The sequence below is a fragment of the Syngnathus scovelli genome, chromosome 18 (genome assembly GCF_024217435.2).
Source record: "Syngnathus scovelli strain Florida chromosome 18, RoL_Ssco_1.2, whole genome shotgun sequence".
NCBI classification, from domain to species: domain Eukaryota; kingdom Metazoa; phylum Chordata; class Actinopteri; order Syngnathiformes; family Syngnathidae; genus Syngnathus; species Syngnathus scovelli.
The window spans coordinates 5,805,734-5,832,605 of NC_090864.1; the positions used below are offsets into that span (position 1 = coordinate 5,805,734).

The following is a 26,872-nucleotide window of genomic DNA, read 5'->3' on the forward strand; positions in this document are numbered from 1 at the left end:
ACTTAACGTGTTGTCTACACATGGACAAGCTAGCAATATGTTTGTCTCATATTAAACATTCAAAGGCCGTCCGATAATGGAACCTAGCTAACGGAGCCAAACCCGATCTTTTCCCCTAGGCTTTAGCAATTTTGTTAGCTCGCATGCCACGGGGTTGTGGTCACGTGATTCACTCACTGGCGTTCTTCAGCAGCCATCCGTCAAGGTTGTTCCTTTGAGCTATGTCCAAATTCGCAGGCTAAGTCCTCCTCCGCCAGGGTCCTTCGCAGCCCTGGAAGCTCCGCCTCCGTGGACTGCATAAACCGTGACGAATTTGGACAAGTGGAAAAGCTCCGTACAAATTAGTAGGTAGCGTCCTCCAACATATGTCAGGGTGGAGACGTGGCGTCATTTCCGGCGTGACGGGTCCGCACCGCTGTATTTGAGTGCAATGCTTTATTTCTTCAGTTCTATGTTTGACACCTTCTGGCAATTGTGTTTGCATGTTCTGAGTTCCTAAATAAATATTTTAAAAAGTAATAATAACGTCGCCATTTAAACGAAGGCCAGTTTCATGACGGCATTCGCGTGTCACGTGACGTTCCGTCGGCTTGCTCCGGCAACTACGTCATATCGCCTAAAAACCGATCGAAAGACCGACCTTTGGAGGACATAGCCTGTGAATTTGGACACAGGGGTCTGTCGATCTTCCGTTCATGCGCGCTGACCGGAAGAGCTAACGAGACTGCAAAGTGCGTGGAAACCAGGGAGAGATATTTGTTTCTTTTGGGATCACGCTTTTTAATAAACCAGCAGACGTTTGAGAGAGAAAACAGACAAACAAAGTCTTGGTTTGCTGTTGGGCGTTTGTCACTTGCAGTAAACGAACATACAGCATATCAGCAACTTTTGGCTAAAGAGGGCTAATAAACAGCTCGCTGAATGGCCGAAGGCTCCTCAGGTAAATTACTTGAATTTACTCTCATTTCTCTAGTTGGTCTTTTGAGAGGATTTTCTGTCAATAAATGACGAACTGCACGAACTCAAACGCTGCATGTACTTCGGTCGTTACTCTTGTTAGCTCGTTGTAGTTTAACTTTTTCAGAAGATGATTTGACGTTTTTATTGGACCGACATTTTGAAGTAGTATAATAATCGTACTCCGACGTGTTGTGTGGGGTTTTACTATAACATGCTATATGCGACGACTTGCTCACGAACTTAGAAATCCCTCCCACTATAAACGAATTGACTATTAACATAAAATTAATACATTGTGGTGCATTTTTCTGGAGCGTTTTTCCTCAAGGGTCATGCAAATAGATCACTGCGTCTGAACTAATTTCAAACAACCACCTACTTTGGAAAAAAAATCTTCGTTTCATAATTTCAGCATTAACAATGACGATTTCGGTGCGCAAGAACCACCGTGACTACGGCAGTGTAGGGCTAAGCGTTAGTCAAAATGTATTTATAGAAGTGATATTTAATATCGTTATAATACCCAACTAACCTTATGTATGATTGCGTTTAATGTTTTTTTTTTTTCCAGTGTGAGCAGTATTTAACACTGTTACCGTTGTACTTGTAGACGCAGCGGACCTCAATCCAGAGGGCTCATCGCATTCTAGAGAGCCAAACGATTACAAGTCCAGACGTGGTCAGTCAAGATTCAGTGGTGAGCGACGCTCAAGCGCTCCCTCTCAGCAGTACGGCCGCCCACATCGCGACTTCCAAAAGGCGGATGCTCATCGCCAACACGGGGAGGAGGGCGGCAAGAGACGAGGGCGAGGCCGACGGGAAGGAATCCGAGCTGCCAATGAGAATTTTCACACCTCGCGCTGGCAAAGACCTTTCGCTGATGACCAGCTGGACTACGGACCCGATTGGACGAACTGGCGGAGAGACGATGACTGTGGCGCTAGGAATTTAGAACAGAGGAAGTTTAAACATGAGAATCCCTGGCGAGGAGATGACCCTCATTTAAGGGAGAAGAACGGTGGCGTCAGGCGTCGGGCGCCGCATGATGAGACAGCAGAATGGGAAAGGGGCCGGCGCCCCACGGTGGCCGAGCCTGACGCCCGTGGAGATCATCCCAAGAAACAGCCTGAACAGAAACGGCAACACGGACCCATCAAACCTCCCAAAGTGGCGGCGCGGGGTGAGAGGGACACGGATCGGGCGGCCAGTCGCCACGATGACCGCAGCAGACGACACCCGAGCGATCGTCGCGAAGGCCAGTGGAGTGCGCGCAACCGCAACATGCCAGAAAGCAACGAAACCCAAACAGGTCGCCCAAACCCACCAACACGCCTTGATTATTCTTTCATAAAAATAATTCATTTTACATACCAACAAAACTTTTTTTATAAAGCTGTAGATGAATTGTGATAATGTTAACCATGATTAATGGACTAGCATGAATTATTTGAAACCATTGTAAATCCGTACTACAACTCTTTTATTTTTTTTATTTTGGTGCATCTATTTGATTTGGAAATGTTGGCCTTTAAGCAGCCGTCCGGTCCTGTGCGGCTTTTTCAGGATGTCTGATCGAACAGCTGTCGTCGGAGAAGTACGAGTGCATGGTGTGCTGCGACATCGTCCGTCTGATGGCGCCCGTGTGGAGCTGCCACAGCTGCTTCCATGTCTTCCATCTGAACTGCATCAAGAAATGGGCGCGCTCACCCGCCTCCCAGGCAGACGGTGCGGTTTCACGAGCGACTTAACTATCAACCAACTTTAGCTGCCGTCGCGATCAACGTACTTTAGCTGCCGTCGCAACTGCTAGTTTTTCCAGGTCATCTGGGAGAAAGATGACATTTTGTTATTTAGCTCAAGATGCGAGTCGTGTTTTTCAATTTTTTCTTAAAACAATATTTAAAAAAAAAAAACATTGGAAGCAAGATTTTTTTCCATTTATGTTAAGCAAAGAATCGAATGACTGCTCCCCCTCCATTATTTAATCTTAAACTGAAGAAGTCTCCTTGTCTGCATGGCCGGCATTACTGCCATCTGGTGGCCAGGATGGGTACTCCAGAAGAGGTAGCTTGCTGAATTAGAATGGAAGTTTGTTCTGTATTGTTTTTCACCATCAGCATACTTTTCCCTGGCAAATAACAAGAAAAGAGCAGCAGTGTTGACTTGTTTTGCTTCCCATGACCTTTATTTTGCTCCCTTTCAGATTCCACTGACGGTTGGCGTTGTCCCGCCTGTCAGAATGTTGCACACAAACACCCGTCCACCTACACTTGTTTCTGCGGTGAGTCTCTGATCATTCAAAATGTCCATCTCGTGCAAAGTTTGTCTCACACACACACACAGTAAGATGGCGCCACCTTGTGCCGACAGGCAAAGTGACCAATCCTGAGTGGCAGCGCAGCGAGATCCCCCACAGCTGCGGCGACATGTGCGGGAAGAGGAGAAGTGGCGGGGACTGCAATCACCCTTGTAACATGTGAGCCACACGAAACCCCGTTGTCTCTCTCCCGTGCTACGCCCAAAATAAATAAAAATTGCCTTTATTGTTTTCTCCGTCCAGCTTATGTCATCCAGGACCTTGTCCGCAGTGTCCAGCCTTTGTGACCAGGTCCTGCATCTGTGGAAAAATGAGGTAGCACACACAGGCAGCGTCATGTGCTTTGCTACCATTCTTCCCTTGTTCATTGCCGGATTTTGTCGCCCCCTTTGGCAGTCAGCCCATGCGCTGCAGCCAGCCCTCGCTCCTCCGCTGCGGCGAGCCGTGCGGCGCCATGCTCAACTGCGGCCGACACACCTGTGCTCAGGTGTGCCATGGAGGATCGTGTCAGCCCTGCCAGCTGCGAGTTCGGCAAGGTGAGGCTTTGAGACCGCCGCGCCTTATAATCCCCAAAAATAGGGTTGACATTAGCCCATTTAAAAAAATAATGCAAGGGACCGTTTTGACGATTAAACACCGATGTATTGCTTATATGTTGCTTGTGCGCCCACTCCAGCCTGCTACTGTGGAGTCTCCACTCGTGAGATCCCCTGTGGCACAGATGAAGATGGATTGGACGCTTCGGGAGATTTCTCCTGCCAAAAGACTTGTGGAAAGTAAGTTGGAGTCTCTCTTTTTTTTTTTTTCTTGTTTGCATTCATCCATTAAGACCACCCCGCTTTTTTCTCGCAGCATGTTGAACTGCGAAATTCATCGGTGCCAGCAGCCGTGCCACCCCGGCTCGTGCCCGCCGTGCCCTCGCTCACCCAGCGTCGTCAAGACCTGCCCTTGCGGCCAGACACCTCTGGCTAAGCTGCTGGAGCTGGGCTGCTCGGAGCGGAAAAGCTGCTCCGATCCAATCCCCTCCTGCGGGAAGACGTGCACCTTGCCCCTGCCCTGTGGCTCCAATGGTATGACGCAAGCTATTCATTTCTACTATTATGTGGCTGCGCCAGTTGGCATGTTCCCCAATTAGGCTCCAGCAAGGCACCCATTATCATTTTAGGCAGCAGAGGGCGCTATTGCTACTAAGCTATCAATCAAGTGCCTTGTATTTTTTTGGAGAAGGGGCATTGTTAAGTCTTTTGACAATTATCAGCTTTGAATGAAGCAACACAAATAGCAGCGAGAAGTATTTGCCTTTTTTTTTTTTTTACGTTGTCTTGATTTTCAAACGGTCCGCTCAGGTAGCTGATGCATCCGTCCGTTTGTTTCAGACATCATCCACCAGTGTGACAAGCTGTGCCACGAGGGCGCCTGCGGGCCTTGCTCCCTGACTTCCACCATCAGATGCCGATGTGCTTCCAAGACAAAAGTGACCAAAAACGCACAGCTCCCCTGTCTTGTCTTTTTTTTAATTTTGTTTTATTTTGCCAACTGAATTTGTATCCCATTTCAGGAGGTGCCGTGTGCCACGATCAAAAGCGAGGGTAAGCTCAGACTTTGCCCATCAGTCAGCTTCAGTCTGTCCTTATTTCAAGCTCAACTAAAGTCAGTCAGTCTGTCGCTTTTCAGAGGAGCTGGTGTTCACCTGCGAAAAGCGCTGCAACAAAAAACGCTCCTGCGGCCGACATAAATGTGGCGAGCTGTGCTGCGTGGTGAGTTGTCATTGGGGATTGTTTTCGGAACTTTTTTAAAAGTTGAAGGTTGAACGCGGACTAAAAATAGTCGGTTAATTTAACAGTCAAGTCAAAGTCAATATGAAGTGCCGCAACGCTGCCATCTACTGGTGTGTGTGTGTGTGTGCATCAGTCGAGCTTAAAATTCAAAGCGGGAATGTCATCGGCGAGAAATGAAAACATGGAACCTTTGGGTTAGGTACACACGCTCTCGTTTGCCTTTCACGCAGAGTGTGGAGCACAAGTGCCAGCTCATCTGCGGCTACAAACTCAACTGTGGCCTGCACCGCTGCCAGGAGCCTTGTCACCGTGGCAACTGTGAACCCTGCTGGCAGTCCAGTGAGTTTATCATGTTTATCTTTTTTTTTTTTTCCTTTTTGAGAGTCGTTTGCTAGTATTTGCTCTGAATGTAAAGCGCCATGACCTTGGACTTCTTCCTGCTTTTTCTTTTCGGCGTGATCCCAGGTTTTGACGAGCTGACGTGTCACTGCGGGGCCTCCGTGTTGTACCCACCCATCCCGTGTGGCACAAGCCCGCCCGAGTGCAAGAACCTGTGTACCAGGAGACACGAGTGTGACCATCCTGGTAAAGCATGTTACTAAACACACACACACACACACTTTGTGATCGTTAACATCTTCACCGTTAACTTAAAAACTCAAGATGGAATATTTGAGAGCCATCAAGGCAAGGGGGGAATTAAATGCTCCACTTTGGCCCGATTATCCGCGCCAAAAAAGCATCTGACCGGGTATTGAGTCACGGCTGTGTTGGTCTTTCAGTTTTCCACAACTGCCACAGCGAGGAGAAGTGTCCACCTTGCACCTACCTCACCGACAAGTGGTGCATGGGAAAGCACGAGGTGATGCCACAGGATTTGCTTTTCAAGCAAATGTGGTGTATTTACGTGTGTGTGTTTTTTTTTTTTTTTTTTGAAGCAACGCAGCAACATCCCGTGCCACCTCAGAGACATTTCCTGCGGGCTGACCTGCGGCAAAACGTTGCCGTGTCAGATGCACCGCTGCAAACGCATCTGCCACCGCGACGACTGCTTGGCAGCGGCGGGCGGATGCGGCCAGCCGTGCGCGCTCCCCCGCCCGAATTGCGCTCACGCCTGCGCCGCCCCCTGCCACACGGGCACTGCCTGCCCGCGCACTACCTGCACCGCTAAGGTACAAAATTCCAAGGAGGAAGCCAGCCAGGGAACTGTTTAATCTTTGCGTCATGCGCCCAGGTGGCGCTGCAGTGCGATTGCGGTCGAAGGAAGGAAATGGTGTCGTGCGCCGAAGCTGCCAGTTCCCATCAGAAGTCAGTTGAATTCAGGAACTCTGCGCGTCGTCTTCGCCGGATGTTGAAAGCTTTGCGTGTCGCAGGTACGCCGCCATCGCCGTGGCCAGCAAGCTGTCCGACATGCAACCGGGCGACTCCACAGACATGGGCCCGCTGCTAGCCAAGAAGGAGCTCAAAGAGAGCAGGTAGCAAATGACTGCAGGTGGACAGATGGGCGTCTGCCTCACCTGACTGAAATGGCCACCTTTGCCCTTCAGGCTGGAATGCGACGAGGAGTGCGCCACACTGGAGCGGAACAAGCGCCTGGCCGAAGCCTTGCAGATTGACCCCTCCTCGGACCCCTTCCGTGCGCGCTCCCCTTCTGTGTACAGCAGCAGCCTCAAAGAGGACGCCAGGTGCGTCTCCCGTTTGACCTTTGCACTCGCAGGTCACTGCATACCATTGCTCTCTTTCAGGAAAGACTTGAAGTTTGTCTCGGGCGTCGAAGAGGCCATTAAGAATCTTGTGGAGCTTGTTTCCAAGGTGAGAAGTTCTGAACTCAAGGCACCACTGAATCCAATTGGGACCATAAGATGATTTTCAAATCACTTTTTTGTGTGTTGTTGTTTAGGGCAAGCAGCCAAAGAGGAGCCACTGCTTCCAGCCCATGAACAGGGAGCGCCGCCGGATCGTCCACGAGCTGGCCGAGGTCTATGCCGTGGAGAGCATCAGCTACGACAGCGAGCCCAAGCGCAACGTGGTCGTCACCGCGCTCAAGTAAGTATCAATCCCAAAGGGGGGGGGCATTACTCGGGTCACTGTCATTTGCTTTTAGGTAAAAATGCAATTGAAATCAGAAATGCAATGCCCTCTCCCTCGTTGTCTCCCACTTGTTCTCAGGGGTAAGTCGCTGTGTCCAAAATGGACGCTAACCTCGTTGATTGAACGCGAGACCAGCGCCAGGGCCCCTGTGCCCATTGCTCACATCAAACAGGCCAGCAGCAGGTGGGTTCTTCTGCTTCTGTCAGCAGGCGCCATTTTGTAGCCCTCTTACAACATGTCCCCCCAAATTGTCCGTGTAGAGTCTCCGGCGCCACCACCTGGTCCAAGCTGGTCAAAGAAGAGCCGGTTGTTGATTATTTTGACGTGCAGGACTGAAGAAAGAACGCAAGAATGCTGTGGTAAATTTGAGCTTGCATGGATCCTGAATCAGGTCTTGAATTTTGACATACAATAGATATAGAATTATCACTTTCACCACAGCTGTAACAAAACGCTTTTCAGAACATCTAAAATAACTTCACACCAGAACACATCCCATGAAACATTAGCTATGATACAATGGGAACTGGTGTTGTTTGCAACCACTTTTCACAAAAAGGTGAAATAAAAGTTATTGTCCTCTTTTGAGAGTATTTCTGCTTGTATACTGCTCATGGTGTTTTGAAGCGGGTGGGTGGATACGAGTGGGCTGTTTGGGACATGAAAGCGGCGGTGACTCACACACAGCTGCTTATATCATTGTGTCAACTCAACTGAAATACTGGAAACGCAAGACAAAAAAAAAAATCTCATCTTTAGGTTTTTCTTTTTGCTTTTGTATTTACAGTCAGGACCATACATTTTGAGGCTCAAAACACAATTTGAAATAAAACCAACGAGCTTTCATTTTGATATCCAAATGAAGTCAACGGTCCTTTTCAAGAGGCAGGAAAACTCAAACTGGTTTGCAGCATGGAAGCCGTCAACAAAAGACATTAGCGAACGCCTGATTTCATACTAGGTGATGAGGTGCTGGGCCTCGACTGCAATTGAAATTAGGAAACGACTTTCCGTTCATTTCAACGTGGAAGGAAGTTTGGGGTGTTTTGGGTTATGAGCTTGGTCTTTGAAAAAATCAAACTGGAATTTCAAGGCAACACAGGATTGTAAAATGTTTTGAGAGGCCTTCCAGTGTAACGCTGTGTGCACTTCTACAACTATAAAAAAAAAAATGGTGTAGCTATCTGTGCAAAGGTGGAATTTCTAAACACATTTCCACTGGTGTACTTGAGAAGTATGCTGAATTGGATTATTTTCGCTAGCTTTTTTTTTTTTTTTTTTTTTTAATACAGTGCCGCTGCCTTCCTGTGCCTCCAATTTTCTGCCCACCCTACGTTTTTTTTTCAATACCCCCCCTCCCCTAAAAAGGAAAAAAAACAGGCAGTCTCTTTGTGTCTGCTATTTGAGAATTTCAACCCCCCAAAAAAACAGTGGAGAGGTGTTGCACTGTAAGCCGACAAAAAAAAGGAAACACAGCGAGCGAGAAAGCTGATCATTTGCCCACACTCCCTGCCTTTGCTCATTTTTCATCCCATCGCGTCGCTCTCCGGCGGCTGGTTGAAGCAAAAAAAAAAAAAAAGCGACCGCGCCTGCGCTCCTCTTCGCTTCCTTTCGCCGGAGACGCTTCACCAATCCCGGCTTGTGGCGGCTCCATCCCCGGCAGGGCGTGCAGCAACAGCGGCAGCAGTGGCAACGTCCACTGATAGCCAAGTGACACGATCAAGTCTCATTCACTGGCATTTGCTGGGTTTTTTTTTTTGCTCTTGCAAAGCCTCGAGGAAGTTGAGGAGGAGACCTGACTGAACCGGACCGGAGCGGACTGGACGACTGCACGCATCCGACACTTGGTGCTGTTGAGTCGGCCCAAAAAGCCCATCCGAGGTAGAGGATGGAGAGAAAGGTACGGAGCTGACGTTCTTGGCTTCTTGACTATTATTAGCTCACTGCGGGAGCTACATCGTGTAAATTGCTCCGTTAGAGCTTTGGAGGAGCTTTTGTTTTGCAGTGAAATGGGGATTTTTGTCAGCGTAAAATGGTGGTGTTTTGGCCTCGCTATAGCCGCATAGTGCAGGAGGCAGCAGGGGGGTGTTGGGGGGGGGGGGGGGGGGGGAGTGTGTGTGTGTGTGTGTGTGTGTGTGTGTGTGGGGGGGGGGGGGTTAGACGAGTTCGTTGTGTCTGCATCATCAGGCGCCTAACTCGCAGCTTCCGAGCCTCACCAGACAGCAGCTTGTTAACCTTGACTGCCGATGAGGAAACGAGACACTTGAGCCTGGTGTGGAAGGAGGAAGGGGCTGCTTGCCTGCTGACTGCTGGGCCTGCTGGTTCCGCCTGCTGGGTGCTCACGGTGCTCCATCCTATTTATCCCCCCCACCCATCTTGACAAAAAGTTTCACTCGAGTGAGTTTTTTGAATGGCACCAGATACTCTCCGGTCACTTTAGTTGGCACTTGCAACACTTATGTTGTCTCAACCACTTTCATACCTTGAGTGATTATTCTTTGGGTTCCAAGAGTGATGTTTGGTGAATTTTAATACCTACGTGGATTTCTTTGCTGGACACAAAAATACACTTAGCGTCCCAAAACGGACTGTTTTTAATTAGGGCTATATTTGTTAAATGTACAGTTGGACTAAATGTCATGGAGAAGTGAAAATGAAACATTTCCAAACACAATGCCACAATTAGTTTGAATTCAGTTTAAATATTGCTACTCGGTTTTAGATCAGCAGTGCATGCTGTTTTATTTTGGGATATTGAATAGAATATACAGAATTATATTTTCATAATCAGAGCATGCAGAAGGCTTGGCTTGGCTTAGTGTAGTTTCAAATGTTCAATTCTTTCATTTACAAACACGAGACTTTGAGATTTTAGCTTTTACAAAGATGGTGTTCGCTTTGACACTCCACTACTGCCTTTTGAAGGGATTTGGAATGTGCTGAGGTTCCCCCCCCTTGAGCTCCTGAGTTTGTCCTCCTGGAGCGTTAAAGCGGGCTTTTTTTTTGTTTGCCAAGTAGTAGGTCGGTCGTCACCCCACTCGTCTCTGTATGTCTTACTTTCAGGCCTAAATGGACAATGGCGGCACTTCCCTCTTGAGCGGCGGAGGAGTGCCAACCTGCTCAATGGCAGTTCGTTACCATGGAAACAAAACGGCTTCTGGGCAAAAAAACTCTAAACGTGATTGGTTTCCACTGAACAAACTTTAGTGTTGAAAGAAATATTCTATGCACCACTGGAGGCCATTAAAAAGTTCAAATTAAGCTGGTAGCTTGACTGATGAGTTTAATTCCTTTGGAGAGCAAACTCCTGACACATACTCGCATCTCCAATCAATTTCACCGTTTGAAATGCTGTCAAACCCAAACTTGGCTGTCGTCACATTGGGTACTGTAGTTTTAAGCTGTTGCCATGGCGACAGCAAACCGGAAATGCCCTGGAGCAGGCTTTACATGCTTTGTCTGGGACACAAAAAAAATACTTAACATTCCTCTTTATCCAAGTGGTCCACTTTTTGTATTGTGCTCACGATCTTGGCCGTTGTGGGAGCTGCTTTTTTTTTTTGCTCCCCCATTCGGGGTTTTCAGCCTTTCGACGGCAGCCCAGGAGTTTCTTTTGTACGTGTGACAAAGACACCTCCAAGTAGGATGCCGGGGCAAATCTCCCTTTTTTTTTTTTAACCAATTTAAGTGTTTAGAAAAGCTTCCAAGTGGTGACAGGAGAATGTTTGGAAGATGAAGCCAAGGAAAACATTTCTCCTCATCATTCAACTCCCACTACGATGATTCTTAACACGTTGGGTGTTATGTGCGTTATGCAAAATGTTCATGCAGCCATTGCTTTACTGCTTGCGCCCCCTCTTGGCCATCCAATAACATAGGTCTCGCCCCCTTCTCCACCCCAACCCACCCCCAGTAGCACCCCCTCGTCTTTCCCACACTGGGACATTAGCATTTTTTTCCTCCTGAGGTAGTCAGTGAGGGTACGGCAAGGGGTGACTCTACGTACGACTGGGGCTTGGGGGGGGTCTCTCTTTTGCATGGTCCACTTGATCTAATGATTCTTCAGCGCCCGCGTGCCTCTTGCTGGGTGCGTTCACTTGTTCAACTTGTGTAAAAAATATTTTCCAATCCACATTTGTCCACGATTCAAACCTTTCCAATGACGAAGTATTTCCCACATCCCACAAATTCCACATTTTCTGTCCAAGCCCCATATTTAACATGTAATTTACAGAATTCCTTTTTTGAACACGTCATTCATTCTTCTGCATCTTCCCGCATTTCAGAGCAGCGTAGTTGAAGCGGCGTGAATTGTCCGGCCACGTGGGAGACGCAACACGCTTGGCAATTTTTTTTCCAATCCACCGAACTGCAATTGCCAATTTTGTACACCAGGGGGCGCACAGACGCCCGTTTACATGACGTCGTGGAATTGGCTGGTACTCGAGATTTGACACCTGAGCTTAACGCACTTGTGAAGGCTAAAAGATGGCAGGTTTGACCAGCAAAGGAAGGCCACCTCTTTGAAAATGCCCTAAAGAATTATCAATACATTAAGCTTGCGTTCATATATGAATACATTTCACTTTTTTTTCAAAAATAAAAAAGGTTGACGTTAAGCGGTTTGGATGATTGTACGTTTGACATCTTTTCTCCGAGCAACAAAAGGAGCCCTGCCTCTTTAATTTCAAACACCTCTCTTTTTTTTGTGCGTTGGCGACCTCCGACTCGGTCACCCCATCATTGGAGCACTTCCCAAAGTGTCCCTTATCTCCCCCCTCCTCACTTTTTCCTCGCTGTACGCGCTCGCCGCATGCCTTCTTATCTTACCAACGGAATGCAACGCAACAGCTGCGCAGGAGGGGCAGGCGGTGGGCTGGCTGAAACCCCCCTGGTTGGCCCCCGCAGCAGCAGCAGCAGCACCAGCAGCAGAACCCTCCCTCCCTCCTCTCTCCTTCTTTCTCTCTCTCTCTCTCTCTCTCTCTCTCTCTCTCTCTCTCTCTCTCTCTCTCTCTCTCTCTCTCTCTCTCTCTCTCTCTCTCTCCCCCTCTCTCTGTCTCCCTCCTCGCGTGAGCGACATTCCTAGCTGGTGAAAGGCAAGTTAAAAGTGAAGCGGACACACAAGCGAGGGAAGGAGGGAGGTGGAAGGAGGAGGAGGAGGTGGAGGAGGAGGAGGAGAGCACAAAGAGAAGGAAAGTGGAGCAGGGGAGGGGAACGGGAAGCTGGCTGACGGCGGCGGCGACGGCGGGCAGACAAAAGAAGGAGAAGGCGAAGGAGACGCGGAGGGAGCGCATACGAGGCGGAGGGGGGAGCGCAGCAAATGGCCACGGAGGAGACGGCGGGGGGAGCCAGGAAAGCCACCAAGAGCAAACTGTTTGAGTTCCTGGTCCATGGAGTGGTGAGTCGCGCGCTCGCTCGTCATTGAAAGGGGGAGGGGGGTGGGCCTGAAGGTTATTTCCGGCCCTCCCTCCCGGACGGAACCCGCGTCGCGCTCGCCTCGACCAGGGATGGAGGACGCCGTCATCACCGTGTTTTGGGCGCAAGCACGCTTTGCACACGAGAATGGGGCGGGGTGGGTTGGGGTGGGTTCGGGGGCAGCGGACGTCTGCGGCGTAGAACAATTGCTCCATTCATGTGAGAGATGTCAGGTCGCAGAGACGCTCAGGAGGTTACCGCGACTGTTCACGAGCAATAGAGGTTGTTACAAGGGGGGGGGGGGGGGGGGGGGTGACTTTGGTCTAGGATGCGTGTGCGTGTGTTTGTGCGCGCGCGCAGGAAAGTTGCAGCGTGCTGCCCGCCACTCAGTCGTATTGCTCATCCTGCATAGTTTGGCTGTCATCTACTTCCACAGTTTCTCCAGTCAAAGTCGCATTTTTCATTCAACACCCCACCCCAAAATAAACATTTGTAGTGAGTTTTTAATTGAAAAACATTTGCTCTTCTAGCTTGATGCTAGAACACAATGCAAAACACCATAGATAGGCTCACAAAAGTAGCTTTGCTCTCATGATCATAAACCCATGTGTGTTTGGACACACAAGCGCTAACACAATCAACGTGATCATTGCAAAATGCTTACATATCTTCTTTATCCTCTGCAAAGAAAAAACACTGTTATTGCAGGTTAGTGGGATGTCTTATGACACAAGCAGAATATAATAAGTGAGAGTGCTGTTTGGCTCATTTGGAATTGCGATTGTTGTCAGAAGTCTTGGACTGGAAAAGTCAGTCAGGACGGACTTTGTTGCAGCTCGCCATGATGGCGTGTGGTGACCGTCTGGAGACGGGATGACGCATAGCCTCGTTAGACCCAGGCTGATTGATGAGCGCCACGCGTGCGTCCTCCCCACACGCCAATTAACCTTGATGAGGAGGCCAGAATCACCGAGACCCCCCACCCCCCCCCCTGTTGGCCAGAAAGCTTTTAGGAGGGAAAAAAGTCCTGTGGAAGAGCATGAGTGTTTATTTTGCCGCTTGTGGCGAGGCCGGCTTGTTTCCAGTCCCCGCATGGAAGAAAGCCGCTCTCACATGTATTTTACAGCACTACTTTTGGCGAATGTGAGGACTTTTTTTTATTCATAATTTTTTTCAATTGCAAACTCTTGCTTTAGCTTATTTAATTTTCCCCTGAATTTTGTGAATTTATGGGATTATTTTTATCAGGTTGCTTTTTTTGGCCATACATGAATGTTTCTGTTCTATAGGTTAATGAGGCTTATGTCAAAATAAAGATGGCCTCCTCAAGGTGCCCCCCCCCACTGACCATATGTTGTTTTATCCTCTTCGGCTTCCTCGCTGACCCCCGCACATCCCCCCACCCGCCAAACAAGAGTGACAGCAGCGCCTGTTCATCCTTCTGATCACCGCAGCTTGAGCTTCAAAACACGCACACACGTCTTTTGTCTACGCTTTTTAATCTTCATGCCGTTTGACTTGTCACCGACGCCATTTTTAGTCACGTTTGGTTGTATTTTTGGCACTTTCCCTTTTTAGTCGTCTTTGTATTTTTTCCCCACGTGACTTTGGTCGATAGTCTAAAAAATCACATCACTTTTTTGAAGTTGACAAACAGGACAAAAAAAAAAAAAAAAAACATCCGGGCAGAGATCCAAAATGTCACATCGCATGCTTGAACTACCAACAACTGTCATTTTCTCAACACTGTAGGTCAGCAAAGTTTAGAGTGAGCATGTGCGCTCTCGGTGGCCCCGCCTACTGGCCAGAGGAAGTGGCTGGTGGGGTGGGGTGGGGTGGGGTGGAGCGGGCGCCAGGCGGGACGCAGCTGTTGGCGTGCGAGTGACAGGCGCAGGTGAACCTGGGCCAGTTGTTCCCGGGCGTCAATAGCCCCTCCCCTTTTTTGGAGGGGGTTAGACGCCCAAAAGCAAAATTGTGTGGCCTCCAAATGCAACAAGCAAAGCTATGAGTATTAATTATGCCTTTCGCTAGTCTGTATGAAAGCGTTTTAATGAACTTTTTAGTGTTTTGCATCTGCCCCAAAAAAAAAAACCTGTGGCGTGTGTTTAAGAGCCTTTGAGTCGTAAGTCAGAGTCAGAGCAACGAAGGCTTGGCTTAACATTGTGTGCCACGTGTCGTCCGCAGCGTCCCGGCATGCCGTCCGGGGCGAGGATGCCCCACCAGGGAGCGCCGATGGGCCCGCCCGGCCCGCCGTACGGAGGCAACCCGGTGGCGCGTCCCGGCCTGCCCTCGCCGGTGATGGAGGCTGGCCGCAAGAGGCCCGCCCCGTCCCAGCAGGTCCAACAGCAGCAGCAGCAACAACAGCAGCAGGCCGTCCAGAACCGGGCCAGGAAGTGAGTCCAAAACTAAATGAGTCAAATCACAATCCCCAAAAAATGCAAACACGGATGATTTGGATCACTCACTCACCGGATAAAGCTAAATCCAATGATTCATTTGAATGGGAAGACTGACTGAAACACCACAGACTCGGAAAATCTGGTTCAGTGACCCGACCCGAGTAAGTCGACTTACGGGAAACACGGCAGACTGAAATTTTATGATTCATGAGCTCAAGTTCCGAGGAACTCGCCGCACTCTCGTTTTCATTCACTGACAGATTCAGCAGAAACATTGCTGACTCGAATGATTCCTTTGAATCTGACTGAGTCAAGTCGGACGACTCAACAGACAAACACACGAGGAACTCCGATGCTTTGGTTCATTGAGTCGAGTCAGCGGACTCGGGCGATTCAGGTGACCCTGTACGTTCAAATGCTTTGGTTCACAGACTCAAGCCTGCGGACTCATTGGAAACTCAGCAGACTGGCTTGGTCATCTTCTTCTTCTTAGATGGATGGATGAGCCGTCTGTCCTTCTGTCTTTCTGTCCTTTGCTCCAACCACTTGAGCTGTCGGCCATCTTGAGGCCTCTTGTAGTCAAGCAACTTGACTCAAGTCATTTGGAGAGTTTCATTTTGATTAAAGTGGTGCTTTGCCGCCATCCTTTGGCTCCTGGTGACACAAAGCAATGTTCAAGTGAATCAAGGACGTTCATTGCAGCCATCTTGTGGCATCTTGCTCTCAAGGAAGTGTGTTGAAGTGAGTTGAGGACTTTCATTGAGACAGAAATAGAAAACCTCCTTTTATCCTCAAAAGTAGGCAACTTTGAAATTCCTTTTTTGTTGTTGTTCTCGAATTGGTGTTGGGTTTACGGAGGGGAGGCGGCCAGGCCCGTTTTTTTTTTTTATCTAACGGCTTGACCGCTCCCCAGGAAGCCGCTGGGATTCCCGGGAGGCGGCGACATGGTGGCCAGGCCCGTGGACATGCGAGAGCCCCAATCTGACCCCACGCTCGGATCCAAGTAGGAGCCTTGAAAGATGCCCTCTTGCCCGCTCGCTGCATGCCCCCTTTTCCTCCTCCCGGGAGCCCCTCTTCCTCAACCCCACGCCCCCAAACGCCAGCACCAGCACCCCCTTCCCCTCCTAAGCCGTGCATGCTTTGGACTTGGAGCATGGCATGGTGGCAAAGGATCTCAAGTCAAAGCCAACTCTGCTCTTTGGAGATGACACTAACCTGACAGTTTGCATGAATTCAACGCCATCATCGGCAATAAAATAAATAAATAAATAAATAAATAAATAAATAACATAATAAATAAATAAATAAATAGTTGCCGCCTAAAATGAGTTCATACGCATATTTTAACTTTTATTCTGGATAATAAATATTGGCATCGTCAACTCTTTGACATTCCTTACGATCATCGAATCACTTCATGCACTCGAGTAAGCTCAAGCCACATTATTATAATTATTTCTGTCATGTTCAAATTAAAATGTATTTATTTAGTTTTCATTCATTTTACTCAATGAATAAGATGTTCAAATGATCAATTTATTCCTTTCTGAATGTTGAAATGTTGATTTGTAACAACTAAATCTCTGATTTGGAGCATCCCCGGTGTGCCATGTTTTGCAAATGTCGACGTTCGCCCACATGCCGAGGCCGGCCGGGCTTGTCTGGCCAGGTGGAGCGCGCCTGCATTGATTTGGCGCACGCGCAGCTGCGCCGCTGGATGCGGCCCAGCATTTCAGCAGATGGCCCGGCCGCTCGCCTTTCCGTCACCATAGTAACGTGCTCCCCTTTTTCCTCCTCTTTCTCTCCCTCTCTCCAGTGCAAAGAGGAGGAAAATGGCAGACAAGATTCTCCCGCAAAGGGTAAGGCTACCTTGTCTTTTTTTGTCCGTTTCTATTCAGTGTCAGTCACTGAGGCGTTTTGGGTGCGAAAGACGCGTCAACCGAGTTTCCTATCGATGCTTTGAAGCCACGGATATCGCCCTGGCAACAGATGTTTTGGAATAATGGCCGCCGTCGGCTGCTTGCGTGAAGACTTTTTTGCGATACCCCTCTTCAGATCCGCGAGCTGGTCCCCGAGTCCCAGGCCTACATGGACCTACTGGCCTTCGAGCGCAAGCTGGACCAGACCATCATGCGCAAGCGCGTCGACATCCAAGAGGCTCTCAAAAGGCCCATGAAGGTAAGAGCGGCCGGCCTGACTTCGGCTGGCCACGGCGCCGTTAACAGCGCCCCCTGTGTGGTGTTCACGGCTGTCAGCAGCAGAAGCGTAAACTGAGGCTGTACATTTCCAATACCTTCAACCCGGCGCGTCCCGACGCTGACGACTCGGACGGCAGCATCGCGTCGTGGGAGCTGCGGGTGGAGGGGAAGCTGCTGGACGACGTGAGTGAGGCTGCAAAAGCGAAAAGCAAAAGCACATCTGCATGCGCTGGCTCCTCCACACCTCGTGTGACAAAGTCTGAACATTCACGGTTGTGTTTTTGTTGTTTAGCCGGGCAAGCAGAAGAAGAAGTTCTCCTCATTTTTTAAGAGTCTGGTGATCGAACTGGACAAAGACCTCTACGGACCCGACAACCACCTGGTAGAGGTTCGTTAGCAACCCCGACTTGAAAAACGTTCCCTTTGACTTTTCTTCTTTATCAGCTGCTCTTCGTATAAAATGTGTTTTATCCGTGTAAAATTTTGATTTAAACAAAAAACAAAAACATTCAGCACACTATTCTTTTCAAGCACTTGCGACATTTCAATGTACTTGTTAACTTGGCTTGCATGTAATGACATTAAATACCACAAGAGGGAGCCCAAGAAACTTCTTTGGTGTTTTTCCAGTGGCACCGCACAGCCACCACGCAGGAGACGGACGGCTTCCAGGTTAAGCGGCCAGGTGACGTCAGCGTTCGCTGCACGCTGCTGCTGATGCTCGACTACCAGGTGAGGAGGAGCTCATGGAAATTTAAGTTCTGCGCACATAGGCAATATTTTGGCCTCTTAGTGTCAAGGAAATGCCCAGAGGAGCTTAATTTAGACAAAAAAAAACGTTGCTTCCATCTTGTGGCGTCTTGCGAGCCTTGTTGAAGCTTTTAACTTATTGAAGTGTCGAGTGTGCACGATGAAGCCCTTGCCAGGGTCTCAGGCTTCTCTGTCTGCTCAGCCCCCTCAGTTCAAACTGGACCCCCGTTTAGCGCGTCTGCTGGGCATCCACACGCAGACGCGCTCGTGCATCATCCAGGCACTGTGGCAGTACGTCAAGACCAACAAGCTGCAGGACTCGCACGACAAGGAGTACATCAACTGCGACAAGTACTTCCAGCAGGTACCTGGCACACACCACACCCATCGCATAATCGGATCCCCGGCGTGCTAGCTTTAAGCTAGCCACGTTCTTGAGAATGGTCTTTTCTTGGTATTTGGTTTTGGGATAAACATTCTTTGTGTGACTTTAGATCTTTGACTGCCCACGGCTCAAGTTCTCAGAGATCCCCCAGCGCCTCACCAGCCTCCTGCTACCCCCCGACCCCATCGTCATCAACCACGTCATCAGGTAGGTGCCTGTAGACTGCCTAAGCAGTTTCCCTGCGGAACTCCACACAGGGTAAAAAGAAAAAAAGACGGCTCCACGTGTAAGATGACGTGCTTGTGTTTTTCGCAGCGTGGACCCCAACGACCAGAAAAAGACAGCTTGCTACGACATCGACGTGGAGGTGGAGGACCCGCTGAAGAGCCAGATGAGCAGCTTCCTGCTGTCCACCGCCAACCAGCAGGAAATCGCCGCGCTGGACAATAAGGTGAGGGATGGGCGGACACCACTGTCGGCGAAGCGACGGCCCTAATAAGTTTTGTTTCCCGCTTGAAGATCCACGAGACCATCGAGTCCATCAACCAGCTGAAGATCCAGAGGGACTTCATGCTGAGCTTTTCGCGGGACCCTAAAGGCTATATCCAGGACTGGCTCAAGTCCCAGAGCCGAGACCTCAAGGTTACTCTTTGGACTGTTTCCGCTCGCGTGTTTCTGCTGATGGCGGCACTCATCGGGTGGCTCTTGTCTTGTGTCGCGCGTCAGCTGATGACAGACGTGGTGGGGAACCCCGAGGAGGAGCGTCGCGCGGCCTTCTACCACCAGCCCTGGTCCCAGGAAGCCGTCAGCCGATACTTCTACTGTAAGGTCAGTAAAAGATGTTTCAACTGTTTGTATTATTCTTGTTTCTACAGTGAGCGAAGCTCCTCCTCCAAAAGTGACGCTTTGCGCTATTGCTAATTGTGCGTGTTGACTTCTGGCAGATCCAGCAGAGGAGGCAGGAGCTGGAGCAGGCCTTGGCGGTCCGTAACACCTAAAACAAAATGTTTGTCGGCATTGTTCTCGTCGAGACAAGACGTCCGCCAAGGTCAGAACATTAGGTACACCAGCACTGAATCAAACTGAGTGGCTAATATTTTGTCCCAATGTCATGTAGCTAAATAACCAAAATATTAGGAACACCTCTCGGGCCTGATGCATCGTCATTGTGTGTTGTGTTTGCAACGGTACCTAATGAAGTGGCCCGTGTGCGTATTTTGCCACATTTGCATTGATTGTTCAAAACAACGACAAAAAGGTGGAACTCTGTGCTGTCGTTTTCCACGACTGAGAGCAAAGGTAAAAAAAAAAATACTCCAACTCATCACATGAAGAAAAGGGAAAAATGTTGAAATCGGGAGCTTTTGCGCCTGTACTTGAAATATAAGGGTACAAAGTCGTTAAAAATGAATTAATTCATTCTCATGTTGTCATGTGGCACGTTATCACATTCGAAATGTTTCAAAGTTTCACTTCCACATTCAACAAAACAAAATCAAGCCGCTTCAGGTGACAGATTTTTTTTTTTTGGACACAATATGATATGGAGGAGCAGCCTTGTTAATGTTGCTATAACTTCTACTTTGGAAGACACACACAAAAAAGGGACTGCGCCACAAGCGAAGAATTCATTGCTCGGCTTTGTTTGACTGAACGTGGAAGTCAAAACGCAGCACGTTAAAACATGAAAGTGATGCGGTTATAACGTGATAACTTATCACATCTTGAAGTCAAACTTAGTGTTTCCTAATGTGAAATGTATTACGTTAAAACGTGAAATTTAGCACGAGGTATTGAAGTTTTTTTTTCCCCCCCTTGTGTAGCAGCAACGGTGTGTGTGTGCGTGTGTGTGCGTGTGTGTGTGCGTGCGTGTGTGTGTGTGTGCGTGCATGTGTGTGTGTGTGTGGGGGTTTGTGTTTGTTCTTCATCCCACCAGCAAAGTGACTGGGTGCAGCTGCACACTCAAACTTGATTGTTTTTTTTCTTACTTCCAAAACTAATCAGAAAACTTCCAAAGTGTCACGTTTAAGTGTTTTTGTGGGAGTTGTGAAGTCACACTCACGTCAGTGTTATGCAAATCAGTTGAAGTATTGACCCCACCACCACCAACCAATCCCTGGGGCGAGCATGCCGATTGGCTGCCATCGCGTCACCAAGGCGTTACCAAAGTGTCATCGCTCAAGCAGACATCGATGAAAAGGGATAGATTTAATTTATTTTTTTTTTACTATTTCCAATGCGAATAGGTGAAAAGCTAGCCGGTATGCTAACATGTAGCAAAGGTGCGAGGGAGGCGTGGCGAGGGTTTCAAGTCAGCTGAAGTGAGTTTAGTCACGCTTTAGCGCTCCTATCAAGTTTGTGCTTGCTGCTTACAAGCAAAAAAAAAAAAAAAAAATCACAAAATCACTAATCTCAAACTCACAAGTCGACTCCCTCGTATCTCTAGGCACCGTTGTATTTCCAATGAGATCATGCTAACAGTCAATGTGTAGCAAGATAGAAACCTGAGTTATTTTGATGGTTAGGAGATGTGAATGGAAATATGTTGACTTTGACTCTGAGGACTTTGAAAGATGTCAAATGCGCTGTGTTTTTAAAGAACGATGACGCTTGTCTCGTGTGATTTTATTTTTGCGTCTCACGAAGGTTTGGTGTTGGAACAGGGCTGATGTTCCTTTTTTTTTTGCACTGTGCTGTAAATTGTACAACTCCTCTTCCTTCTCAAATTCATTGTAATTCACACTTGCCGGACTCACGTCTTCACCTCGGCCGATGCACGCTTCCGTCCAGAAAAACACAAGCTGTAAATATACATTCATGCATACGGTCTGTTCGGCTGGCATGTAGGTCAGTCAAATTGTGCCAAGGGCCATGTTAAAAAAAAAAAAAAAAAAAAAGACAATTAGACTGCAAGACTAAAGGCATGTTGTTGTTGTTTTTGAATGAAGTTGTATTTTTCCAGAAGAAAGATGTAACACTACTAGAAAAAAATGAGAATATCTTTTTTAGTTGATAGTTAATATGTAACTACTAGAAAGAACGAGAATAGTTTTTTTTAGTTACCATCACGGGATAATGGTCTTCAGTAGTAAAAGTCATGTTTTACAACTTGGTTTTCTCAGGAAAAAACATGACTTTTAATTTTAGAAATATTATACGATTGCAAATTCTTATCCTAGAATGGATACTACTAATGCTAGTCTAAAAAATCTTGAAAATATATACAATAATAATGTATAATGAACAACATTTTGTCTTAAAAATCTCAAAAGAATAAATTGTTTTAATCGAGAAAATACCATCTTTATTCTTGTCAAAATACAACTTTATTCTCCATAGATAAACAAAATCCCACTTTATTCTGCTGGTGTCATAATTTCAGTGTGGCCCTCACTTTGTAAAAATAAAAAAGCCTTCTGTAAGTTTTTTTTTTGCCAAAAATAATCTAATGAGCTACCAGCAAAACAGTCTAGCCGTGTTTTTCTTACTTAGATCAGAATTATAATAACAAAAACAACACATTACCTTTAGTTGTCTTGTAGGTTTTTTTCCCCCTAGTAGTCATACAGCTGATGATTAGCGCCCCCGTGTGGGGAGGAGAAGACTCAGCGGCTCCTGGCAGAAAGTTTTCAAACGTGTCCGCTCGCTCCGTGCATGTTTTTTTTTTCTCAAGCGAGCAAGGCAGCTTTTCACTTGTGTTGAACACTTAAAAAAATGTCCTAACAGAAAAAGGAGCAAAAGGGACAACAACTGTGACCTTGTGTGATGGACTGGATGTAAATAAATAAGCGCTTGCCAAAGTTTGTAAAAACCACAATGCGCCTTCAGTATCTTTTTGTATGCGTTTGTCTTATTTGAATGGATTCAATAATGATAATTATGTAACTAATAATAATTAATCATTTATGATCTGCCAAAGGACGCACAGGTGACATTTCCTCGAAAGGCAAGCAGGAAACCAGGCAGCGTGTCACCGGCACAAGCTTTGCTTTGTGCTGAGGTTGCGGGACCACTTTCTAGGGGCAGTGCAAAAAATAAAAAAAAGAGCCAACTTTCACGCAGCTTGCAGTCAAGTGAGGTTTTCAGCTAGCAAAGAACAAGAACATTCAGTCGAGAACAGGAACACACTTTACTTCAAGCTGCTAACATCATTGGAGTGACATGTTTATGTTCCGAATTTGACATCAAAATCAAATTTGAAACGAGCTTTCATTTTCAAATGAAGCCACAAATGCAAAACTGTTCAAGTATTTCATTCATTGTCTTTCTACAAAATTGTAACGAGCAACAAAATGCTTTGTCATTTAAATAATAGAATCTGGAGTGTGAAATTGGAACTTTTCAAAGAACAAATTTAGTTTTCTAAACAAACCAGGTAATAACAGCACAGGTGCTGAATTTCAAAGTATAGATGACAAATTTTACCAAATTTGTATTCAAAGTTTGAAATGGTTAAAAAAAAAAGTTCTTTAACACTTAAATATAGGGAGTGCCATTTTTGAAACAAGTAAGCACAACAAAGTAGGGCAATCGCACTCTTTCTTTGGGCTTGACAAGATAGGAGGAGGTTAACGGTGTCGTTGCCATGGCAATGGAGCGTGAAGGTGACAGTCTAGGTGCTGTTGGCCTGCTCGTGCTGGAAGAGTGCAGCGGCGAGGTGTGAGCGGGAGCCCAGTCCCTCCAGGTTGCTGAGCACGCACCTGTGGTAGATGTCCTCGCTCAAGCGTGGGTTGCACTGGCGCGCCGCGTACTTCTGCACCAGCGCCGGCTCCACGGCCCGGAAGACGTGCAGGCCCGAGTAGCGCACAAAGACATCGTACACGTCCATGCTCTCCAGCAGCTCCTCGTTGTCCAGCGCCTCGGCCGCCATCTTGGCCCGCGTGCTCATGTAGTCGGAGTTGTAGAAGCAGGCCTCGTCGAAGACACGTCGGTCAAAGCGGCCATCCCGGAGTGGGTCGGCGGAGGCGACGGACGGCCGCGGCGCCACGGCCGGGCTGAACTCCTGGAAGTGCACGGGGAAGAAGACCTGCCAGCTGCTGATGGCGTTCATGCGGCAGCGGTTGAGGAAGTCGCCGTTGACCTCTGTCCACACGCTGGCCAGGAAGAAGAGCGTGTCCACCGGGTGCTTCTTGGAGATGACATCCATCAGCTTGACCTGCGACGGCACCTCGGTCTTGACGCTGATCCACGGGATCTTGATGTCGCGGTAGCGCTTCTCGGTCTGGCCCACGGCCGCTTTGGCGCCAGCGAAGACGTCCTCGCGGCTGACGCGCTGCGCCTCGAAGGGGTCGTAGACAAAGAGCACGGTGAGGAGCGCGTTGTCACGGGTGTCCAGCGTGTTGGCGGCGTAGGTGTCCAGGAAGGCGGCCACCTGCCGACTCTCTTGTGCCGTGACGGGCAGGATCAGCTGCACCCGCGTGGCCTCTGTCACGTAGGGCATGGGGATGATCTCCACAGCGCTGAGCGGGCGCAGCAGCTGAACCCGCTTGGCAATGACTCGGCTGCGGCCCTTCTGCGTGTACGCCTCCAGCGCCAGGTCCAGCACATACTCCATGCCGCGGGTGGGGTCGAAGCGGCGGTAGCCGTTGAGAAGGCGGCGCTTGAGGAAGCGCAGCCGCGGCTGGTAGCGGGCGTTGAGCCGCTCCAGCGCCGCCTCCAGCACCCCAGCCACGTCGGCGCGGTCGGCGCCACGCAGCTCGCACTTGGGCGCGCCGTCGGCGCAGGCGTGAATGTGCTCCTCGCTGAAGTAGTCCCAGTTGAGCACCTCGAAGCGCGTGCGGGGCTTGAATGGCGCGTTGATGCCCACCGGCCAGGTGGCGCCCGCCGCGCCCTCTGGCGTCAACTCGCTCAGGTTGCTGATCTGCGTCTAAGTAGATGGAGAGCGACAAATTCCAAACATCGCCGAGACCTATTTGATAGTTTTGGAGATGAAATGGGTGTGCTAACCTGCAGCTCCTGGATCTGCGCGTAGGTCCCGTCCAGCTCGATTTGGCTGAAGCGCTTGTGCAGTCGGTACATGAGGTTGGGCTCCGACACGGGATGCACGGTGAAGGCGAGCTTGAACCCAGGGCAGTCCTCGCGCTCTGGGTCTGCGTTCTTGCCCAGCTCGAAGTAGCGGTAGGTCATCTCCTACAGGGACAAGTGAAGAAGTTAGAACCTTCCCATGACAGGAGTAGCAGCCTTGCCCAGTCCAATGAAGTCTGTTTCTGTTGACAGCAGGAGGTTGGCGAACGATCACCTGGTGGACCTCCGAGCAGCTGAGTCCCAGGTAGTCAATGATGCAGCGGCCCAGCCACTCGTCGGGCCTGACGCTGAGGATATCGTTGCGGCAGGCGTCCAAGTGCGGTTGCAAGCGCGCCAGCAAGCTGCGCGACAGTAGGTAGCCGTAGCCGCCGTGGCAGTAGCGTGCCTTCTCTTCGCCGCCAATGAACTCCTCGGCGCGGCCCATGTACAGGTCCTGGCCGGCGCTCAGGTGGCCCACCAGCGCCATCAGCCGTTCCGCCTGCATGTAGGTGTCGTCCTGGGCCAGCAGGAACCAGTCGTAGTCGGCGCCGTGCTGCCGGTGCAAGTGGCGCACCGTCTCGTACATGAGCCAGACGGGCCGGTCGTCACCGTGCGCCACCACCGCCATGCCGTGCGGCGCCTTGGCGCTGCGCAGGCCCGTGAAGAAGAAGGTGCGCGGGAAGTGGTGCGCTACCGTGCGGTTCACTGCCACCGCCAGCGTGTTGAGGGTGGCGCGCGACGTCAGCACGGCCACGAGGAGGCGCTCGCGGATGCCCAGCTCCGTGTGGATGTAACGAGTTCTGCAAAAGACAAGCAACAATCGCACTCAAGACTCTTTTTTTTTTTCAACGTTGTTTAGGACGATAACGCTTGGGGACAGCAAGTCACTGTTTAGATCACAGGTGGCAAACTCAAGACCCGGGGGGCCAGATACGGCCCACCACATCATTTTATGTGGCCCGCGAAGACAAATTGTGCATCAAATTTGTGTGTCATTACTAGAATTGCAAATTGTCTTCACTTTTAATAATTTCTTTTTTTTTAAATATTTGTCCAGTTTTTATTCGTCTAATTTGAAAACGAGTTATTTGTCAGTTTATTTTGTAGCTTTTACTGTATATAATATGAGGTGCTCATACATTTATTTGGGTTGACAGTCATAATGGCCGTCCGAAAGAAGCTATGACTACAATGCGGCCTGCGAAAAAAATGACTTTGACACCCGTGGTTTAGTTGCTACTCCTCAACCAACTTAATATGCATGTTGAAGCGCAACAATTTCAAATTAACCAACAACTTTTTGAGCTTTAAATTGGTGGAAATCTCAACAGGAAATTCTCCCAGCATGCCTGCAGCACGCAACAACGTGACAACTGGGATGTGAACCACAACTCTCAAAAATTGTGAAGCGGATGTCATAACATGCCAGTGCTCCTAATATGACGTAATCTCACAAGTTTGACGTCATGTGATGCCAGAGCCCAGTTGCTGGTGTCAAAAAGAACATGTGCCTACCTCAGGACTTTCTTGTGCTGCTGGTTGGGGTCCTTGTGATAGGGAACAATGCGCGGCTGGAAGTCGTCCTCGCCGCCTTCTCCTGCTCTTGCATCGTCCCTTGCATCACTCTGAGCATTGCCCCTACCCAGGTAAAGCTTCCCACCGTTGGCCAACTCTTTACGGCAGCCGTCCTCCGCGTCCCCCTGCGTCCACGACACCATCAGCAGGCTTAGGGTGCACCCCAGAGACACCCCGAGGATCAGGGGTAAAGCGGGCCGGAACACGGCCAATAAGGACGAAATTCGCATTTTTTTTTCTTCGTCGTCGTCGTCGTCTTGTTTGGTTCAGCGGAGAAAAAATCGTAGTCACACCACGTAATCTAAATGACGTGAGATACAATGGAGCCAGTGAGCTCCAACACTCGCTCCATTGGGCCAAGCTTCCACGTATCCTTTGCAACTTAATTTGGCCCAGCAAAAAAAAAAAAAAAAAAAAAAACTAATTAGGATTTAAGACGATCAACACTGACACGCATCCGTGCCACAGTCGCCGTTTATAACACCCATACAAGCGATAATAAGCGATAACCACCACTCATCTTAATTTGTCGTTATCTGTCATCATCTACCGTCGACACATCACACCAAAATAAATCTACAAATATACGCCACATAAGCAGCGTTTCGGCCCAAAAAGTCACGGACGTCACAGGCTAGCAGGCTAACAGCATCGCTAACTGTCCTACCAAAGACTCTCGTTTGTTTCCTTGCTAAATTAATGAATATTCCATCGTAGCGTAGCGGTAAGCGGCGTCAAACGGCATCATCGATGTTTCGTTTTTCAGTTCCTCTTTTTTTTTTTTTTGCTGCCACGCTCAAGACTTCCAGCCACTTCTTCCGTGCTCCTCTTCATCTCTGACCGTGCATCGTCGCTCACTTGCCGGCTTGGCCAGCCACGGAACGTCGTTGTATAGAAGTATCATATATGCAAATTATACAGTATGAATATAATTTATAAATATATATTTATTGCAGACACAATCATTATTTAACGTTGATTTTGTGTTTTACTTTGCTGCA

The 26,872-nt window shown here is 48.7% G+C and overlaps 3 protein-coding genes across 7 annotated transcripts; 2 read left to right on the plus strand and 1 right to left on the minus strand.

Moving 5' to 3' along the window:
* Nucleotides 1-617: 617 nt before the first annotated feature.
* nfx1 (nuclear transcription factor, X-box binding 1) lies at nucleotides 618-7,739 on the plus strand. The gene is made up of 23 exons (XM_049749369.2): nucleotides 618-940; nucleotides 1,571-2,269; nucleotides 2,524-2,685; nucleotides 3,164-3,241; nucleotides 3,331-3,436; nucleotides 3,521-3,592; nucleotides 3,674-3,813; nucleotides 3,954-4,053; nucleotides 4,130-4,347; nucleotides 4,654-4,751; nucleotides 4,836-4,866; nucleotides 4,952-5,034; nucleotides 5,286-5,394; nucleotides 5,521-5,640; nucleotides 5,838-5,917; nucleotides 5,994-6,227; nucleotides 6,290-6,363; nucleotides 6,429-6,530; nucleotides 6,603-6,740; nucleotides 6,801-6,867; nucleotides 6,956-7,101; nucleotides 7,225-7,329; nucleotides 7,407-7,739. The coding sequence occupies exons 1-23, from the start codon at nucleotides 922-924 to the stop codon at nucleotides 7,480-7,482; spliced, it is 3,057 nt and encodes a 1,018-aa protein (XP_049605326.1). The 5' UTR covers nucleotides 618-921; the 3' UTR covers nucleotides 7,483-7,739.
* A 978-nt stretch (nucleotides 7,740-8,717) lies between these two features.
* smarcd3b (SWI/SNF related, matrix associated, actin dependent regulator of chromatin, subfamily d, member 3b) lies at nucleotides 8,718-22,110 on the plus strand. Of its 5 annotated transcripts, none has more exons than XM_049749384.2 (14): nucleotides 8,718-9,046; nucleotides 14,746-14,954; nucleotides 15,874-15,963; nucleotides 16,777-16,819; nucleotides 17,016-17,138; nucleotides 17,216-17,341; nucleotides 17,451-17,546; nucleotides 17,789-17,890; nucleotides 18,111-18,272; nucleotides 18,403-18,500; nucleotides 18,609-18,744; nucleotides 18,813-18,935; nucleotides 19,020-19,121; nucleotides 19,238-22,110. In XM_049749384.2, exons 1-14 carry the CDS (start codon nucleotides 9,035-9,037, stop codon nucleotides 19,289-19,291), a joined length of 1,476 nt encoding a protein of 491 aa, XP_049605341.1. In that variant the 5' UTR covers nucleotides 8,718-9,034; the 3' UTR covers nucleotides 19,292-22,110. The 5 variants fall into 5 exon arrangements, with proteins under 5 accessions (XP_049605341.1, XP_049605340.1, XP_049605343.1 ...); XM_049749383.2 differs by lacking the exon at nucleotides 8,718-9,046 and adding an exon at nucleotides 12,131-12,544 and having other exon boundaries at nucleotides 17,219-17,341; XM_049749382.2 differs by lacking the exon at nucleotides 8,718-9,046 and adding an exon at nucleotides 12,133-12,544.
* A 293-nt stretch (nucleotides 22,111-22,403) lies between these two features.
* Nucleotides 22,404-26,849, minus strand: chpf2 (chondroitin polymerizing factor 2). The gene is made up of 4 exons (XM_049749370.2): nucleotides 25,812-26,849; nucleotides 24,532-25,096; nucleotides 24,240-24,422; nucleotides 22,404-24,159 (listed from the first exon to the last, which is right to left on the minus strand). The coding sequence occupies exons 1-4, from the start codon at nucleotides 26,099-26,101 to the stop codon at nucleotides 22,906-22,908; spliced, it is 2,292 nt and encodes a 763-aa protein (XP_049605327.1). The 5' UTR covers nucleotides 26,102-26,849; the 3' UTR covers nucleotides 22,404-22,905.
* Nucleotides 26,850-26,872: the final 23 nt, after the last annotated feature.